This window comes from Rhagoletis pomonella, unplaced genomic scaffold, assembly GCF_013731165.1.
Source record: "Rhagoletis pomonella isolate Grant_MI unplaced genomic scaffold, Rhpom_1.0 Rhpom_scaffold_00006, whole genome shotgun sequence".
Lineage (NCBI taxonomy): Eukaryota > Metazoa > Arthropoda > Insecta > Diptera > Tephritidae > Rhagoletis > Rhagoletis pomonella.
The window spans coordinates 82579196-82585812 of NW_023458560.1; the positions used below are offsets into that span (position 1 = coordinate 82579196).

At 38.0% G+C, this 6617-nt stretch overlaps 1 protein-coding gene across 1 annotated transcript in view; it reads left to right on the forward strand.

Moving 5' to 3' along the window:
• Nucleotides 1–4658: 4658 nt before the first annotated feature.
• LOC118741488 overlaps nucleotides 4659–6617 on the forward strand; it is a gene marked incomplete at its 3' end in the record, with an annotated part of 16880 nt that continues 14921 nt past the window's right edge. Inside the window, exon 1 of the mRNA XM_036473489.1 lies at nucleotides 4659–4869. Coding sequence (XP_036329382.1) covers nucleotides 4814–4869 — 56 coding nt within the window. The remainder of the gene's footprint in view (nucleotides 4870–6617) is intronic.

A 6617-nucleotide genomic window follows, 5' to 3' on the forward strand; every position in this document is an offset into this window, starting at 1 on the left:
TTGATTTTTTTCTCAGTGTATAAATGGGCAACAAGGCTTGTTGCTTTAATAAACAATTCAATTTGTGAGTCACTATCAATGGGTAGGTTCAGAAGGCGCAGCAGTTGAGCCCAACCGTTGCTAACAAAATCAGTGATCGTTATGCGTCTTCTGAACGGCCTGATACATTAGCTGTCAAATTCAACTCGCAAAGGTACACACGAACATGTTGTCTCAAAGGATCAGAAAAATATTACGATCATCTAACACGCAGCTGTTCAGTTGATCAGAAGTACACAACAACGCGTTCAGAAGGTGCAATCGCAACAGTTACTCAGCTGTTGCGCGATCTGAACGTGCCCAATGGTACTCAATTTCTTATTATTTATCACCCAGTAGTAGACGAGTTGATGATTGCTACTTTCCGCAAGCAAATACAATAAGCCACTTACTTCGTCAGCACCGGTGGAAAGATTACAACGGCACACAAAAAGTTGTTTGTACATCCGACACCACCTACCTACTACCGGCATGTATTTTGACCCGCTGAATCCGAATTTTAAGTCAGTTTGGGCCGTACACCCTTCAATATCGAGTAAATTGTAAAAATAGCTAAAATGGGATAAATGATAATATAAAAAATTTATGAAACTAAACCAAGCATAATGCTTATGTATTTTGATCCGTTAAATATAACCTGGAGTGTATTTAGACCAAAAACCGTTATAAATATTAATAGATTAAAAACAAAAAAACTTGAAAATTGTTAAAATTAGCTGATTGTGTCTGGCGCTACGGGGCGTATACGTTACACACACAACGACGGGTATATTATTAGCACGATTGGTTCAACCGCTATCGATTTTGCTACTTTTAACATCTTTCAAGGTTCTTTTACAATTTTTAAGATTTAGACGGTTTATGGTCTAAATACACTTCGGATTCAGTCCACGTCGACACGCACTTTCTGATTTTTCTTTTGAAAAATTAGTATTGTTAAAGTCTAATATTGAGTAAAATTATTGAATGTAAGTTCGTTTTAGTGACTAATGTAAATTTTCACCACCTAGATCTGATTTTTTGTTTGTCCTTGTTAATTGTATAAAAATCTGTATTTCGGTAATATTGAAGTTTTCTTTTTTATTCAAAATTTTGATTCATATGTATGTACAAAGACTGCATTAGTAAGTGATTTTTATTTATATTTAATACAAAGTAATCCTTTTTTTTCGCGGCCAGGGGGTCGAAAATGCCTATTGCATCATCAAAGCTGTCGTCACAATGGTATGTCCGGAGACTAAAACACTCCTCCCGAATTGGAATCGTCGCTCACCCTGGGACCACTAATCGCATTGCTTCAGGGTGGCGTTCCATATTTCTCATTAACTAAAGTTCCCTCGGTGCACCTGCGTCCAGGTCCCGCTTCTTGACTCTAAGTAAGTATTCTGCATATTTAGCTATGTTCTTCCAGTTAGTTTCGCTATGTAGCATGGCTTGGATGACGTTATCTGGATTAATTGGTCCTACAAGGTCTTGAAGATTATTGCGCTCGGTTTCCCATCTTTTGCATCTGAAAAAAGTGTGCTCGGCATCGTCTTCTTCTGCGTCGCTGTATATGCATGACGGCTCTTCGGCTTTTCCCATTCTATACAGGTATTTGCGAAAGTAACCATGCCCAGACAGCATTTGTGTGACGTAAGAGTTTATTTCGTCATGTTCTCTTTGGGTCCACAGTTTTAGGTCTTTTATTAGCCTAGCCGTCCATCTGCCGCGGCTTTCGTTTTGAAACACTATCTAAGACTATGTCTCGTCTCTTACTCTTTCCCTTTCGTTGGCACTTGGATTCGTTTGCGCCTTAAACTCCCACATTTTCTTGCGTTCGGCTGCTAGCAGGTCAATGGGAACCGTTCCGCTTATAACTAGTATTGCCTCGCCGGACACTGTACGGTACGCAGAGGCTACTCTTAAAGCTGCTGTACGATGAGCTCTAGAAAGTGTCTTGCAACGGTTTTTTTTTCTGTAGGGTGTCAGCCCAGATCTCAGCTCCGCATAGCAAAATATTCAAGGTTGTGGACATTAGAAGTTTTCTTTTACTTTGGGTCGGTCCAAATAATCCTTAGCAACCATTATAGTAATCCTTATAACAAAAAAGGCAGGATTGCAATTAAAGTAATCGTTATTTCAACTCTAAGATCCGCCTCATCGGATGTTGTCATTGTCCATGTTCTATACCAGTACAAGCATGATGAGTGACTTATAGAGTGGGGTTTTCGTACGTCGAGAGAGGACTATACTCCTTACTTGTCTATTTAGTTCAAAGTAGCGTAAGGGCGATTCTGCATTGGATTACCATGCTGACATGCATGACTGGTTCCCAAGTAAACGAAATTCTCTACGTTCTCGAAATTCCAACTGTCAACAATGACATGGGTGCCAAGACGCGAATGTGGTGACTGTTTGGTTGATGGCAGGAGATACTTCGTCTTGTCCTCGTTTACCACCAGAACCATTAGCTTTCATTCCTTATCCAGCTTGGAAAAGGCAGAAAAACTTCGCGGTTTTTTTTTTACCGGTGATGTCATCGGCATACGCCAGAGATTGCACTCTCTTGTAGTAAATAGTTCCTGAGCGGGTCAGTTCTGCAGCTCTTATTATCTGCTTCAACATGAAAGGAAGTCGACCTGTCTGAAACCCCGTTTGGTGGCATCGGGCATGCGTTCATCTGACCATATTCTGCATAGGAGTTGCTGCATGAACCTCATCAACGCCTCGCCACAGTTGTTGTTTTTCATCCGCGTTATTGCTATTCGAACCTCGTCATAGTCAGGTGGTGGAGCATCGACTCCGTCATCATCGACCGGGGGCTCGGATTCGTCTTTTCCACAACTTCCCGTGCTGCTACCATTCAGTAGGGTGGAAAAGTGATCCCTCCATAATTTGAGAAGTTCTGGATATAGGTAACTAAGTCGCCATTGTTGTTCTTACGGGATTTCGGCCGGCCCTTTAAACCTTCCGTAAATCGCCTAACTCTCTGGTCGGACATTTATCCTGTCGGCCTGCATTTCAAACTCTTCTCACTCACGTAAGAAAATTATCGTTTTGGTTTCTTGTTTTTCGAACTGGAGACAGCCACGTAGATTGGTGGCTTTTTATGGTTGACCCTAGTACTACATACTACCATATTTCGGGCGCCGGCGAAGTCTATCAGCCCTTTGTTTTTTATTTTTCAATGGAGCCTGTTTTTACGTGGCGGGTCCCAAAGCCAGCGTTTATGTAGCGAGCCGCTTGCTCCTAGATAGACGCCCGCTTGCAGCCGCACTTACTGCTGAACAGACGCTGCATACTTTAGTGAGCTCTAAAACCGAAAATGTCCATGACCAGGCTTCACTCGGATTTATTACCGCATCTCGCACATGGGTTGCTCACGTTGCCCAAATAAATATATTAACATTCTCTGGTAATGCAGATTAACCATCCCCGGCGTCGTGGGTTCGAGTCCCACTGCCAGTAGAATTTTGATCCTAATTTTTTTTAATTCAATCAATTATTATTTTTATTTCTTTTTTAATGTAAATATAGTTGTTGCGGAATGTTTATTGAAATTTGACCCTAAAAATAATAATTAACTATTAATTAAATAATGTGCAGCAAAATAACAAAAAAAAGAAAACAAAATATGTAAACCAAATAAAATAAAGAATAAAACAAGAAAGCTTTGGCCATAACTCGAACCGAGGATCGCAACTCCCACCACTCGGCTACGGTGGGCGCCAAATTCGCTTGCTTTGTTTGCTTTCTATTTGATCCGAAATAATTTTGAAATTAACTGTGGACTTAATCGTTAATTCGGAATCATCTGGGGAATTAACTGCAGTGGATCCGGATCAACGATGCCGTCCGTCTATCTTTTTACGTGACTTATGGCTCTTATCCTTGTCTAATCCATGTCTAGTACGGACATGGATTACTGTAGGAATCCTTACTATTTAACTAATTAAGGATTAGAGACATGAGACACTTGGGGTTTTTTGTTTTGTTTTTGACTTGGGTCGTTAGTGGAGAGGACCATCAGTATGTACCTAAATACATATTTATGTATCTAAGTATATATATCGTCGTTTAAAGTACAAAACCGCGTATCGTCATTCTGCAAAACCGCTTAACTGGCATTGGCTGCCAAAAGTGGGATTTACTCGCACAAGCTCTTGGCTTAATCCTTATCAATTCGTCCTGAAATATACTAGTCAGAAATGCTATTGCTTTACAAAAAAGAGAACCATTTTGAAAAATGAGTGTTTTTACTCTCTAGAAAATAATTCATGCAACCTCACATACGCGGTTTTGTACTTTAAACGACGATATGTCTGTACATATATTGCTACAACAATATGAAAATGCAATGTATTCCAGAGGTTAAAGCTACATACGTACTTATCATTAAACGTTTTCATTTCCTAGTCATAGTTGCCAATCGTACCAAATAGTTGCCAAATATTAAACTTGCAAATAAGACGTCATTCATTTTTAAACAACGTAAAATACTCGTATAGCAAACGAGTAAAATATATACTACAAAAGTACATTAGTAAACGTAGCTAAGGGTATTAGTTTAAATGTAATATGCAGCATCCCTGTTCGTTATTTTGCTCATGCGCTCTCATAGGTTGGCATGTGTCAGTTTAAGATAGTTGTCAAAGCGGGCATCCAATCAAAAAAGATTGAAAAACAACATTGATCCAAAATATTAAAACAACTGAAATTAATGTAAGATATTTTATATGTACGAGTAACATACAAATAAAGTGGATTTTGAATTTGGGCGTTGAAAATAGGAATGCAGTCATCCTATTATGACAAGGATAATCGTAAATATGGCGATGTGGGCTACGAGTAAGTGTTTTAATTTAATTTAGAATAAGGCACTACATTCGCCAAACGATTTGGTATTTTGTGTGTGATTTTCATAAACTTTAATTGTTTAGTATCTGTACAAATATTTGTACCTGAATTGAAATCGTTAATACTGAAATGCAAACACATTTCTAAAAGTTATCTTGTTCATAAGATTCCTGAGTCCTGACAAAGGACACTTTTTTTTTGGTACCCGCATAAGACATATATGTACACATATCTACATACAAATGTTTGTGCATCCTTTAGAGGTGTCGACACAGTTGCCCTCTTTTTGCTGAAGGTTTGCTACAACCAAAAGTATCTACAGAGCTCCTTCACCTCGGGTATAAGCTACATCTTCAGTGATCTGGGTGGCTATATATCCAAAACATAAATTGCAGCACGGTGGTCGTCAATATTATATTTGCTATATGATACACGACGAGCCTTGTTCCTGCACTATTACCAATACATGTGTTTGTATGTATGTATGTAAATCTTTCGGTAATACACTACTTGTACGTAAAAAAAATATAGATGCTTTACTGAAAATTTAATCCTGACAAGCACTTTATGCATTCGGTAAGAAGTCTTGCAAACATTTAGTACATGAGCAATGCGTGCGTGTATGTGTATTGGGGGTGTTCTTATATTTAATTCATTTCAAAGTTTCACTACGCGTCGCTAGTATATTTCTTACTTTTAAGCTGAAATTCGTTCATATAGCGTTTTATAGAGACGAAAATAGTTTAAAACGGGAGAACCTTCTTTTTATTCAGAAACTTTCGAAAATGGAAAATGCATTTAGTTGCGATGATTCCGAATATCTGTAGGCCGTTTTTCTTTCGCCAATAACAACATGTAAGAGATCATAAAATCGCCTAAATTTTATATTCAATAGAAAAATATCGCGTGAACCGATTTGATTGTTCCGAAAGTAACAGACATGACTTGTATTTTTTAGGGTCTTCTGTTGAGATTTTAAAGTATTTAACCAAGTCAATCTGGCACAAGTTTTAAGAGTACCCTCAAATAACTCCCCAGCAAAAAACACGATTACCACAGAAACGAAAGTGGAAACGAGCTAGGCGATGGGAATCGCTTACCCTTTCGCTTCAAGAAGGCCTTATTTTAACATGGGCATGTCATTGGAGGTAAGCCCTTACCCGCAGCATTACCTTCAAACGAAGGGAGAACGCATGGATAAACAGAATCCAGAAAAGCGAACAAAGAATGCCTTACAGAGAAACTAAGGTAGAATGCTTAGATAAGTACATACTTATTTATATTAAATTGAAATCAGAAAATGTCTTAAAAGATTAAAATTAATTAAAATTTTTATACATCAGCTTTTATAAATACATATGTATTTATTTAGGTATTTAGATTTTCTTAAAAATCGGTATGTACATACATGCATATTTAACTAAGCTTAAAATTGTACTTCCTCACTCTTGTACTTCACTTCATTGACTGACTTCAACTTCGCTGCAAATTGAACAAAGCAAAACATAATTTTTATGCGAGACAAATTTCCACAGAAGGTAACGGTAGAAAAAGAATTTTTGGGTATTCATTCTATTTTTCAGCTGACTACGATGCAGCATTCTACTTTGCATTCTCCGAAATGAAGCAAAGAAGCGAAATAAAAAAAATATTGTAGGACATTCTACTTTGCATTCCCTGAAATGAAGCAAAGAAGCGAGACAAATAAAATATTGTAGGACATTCTACTTTGCATTTCC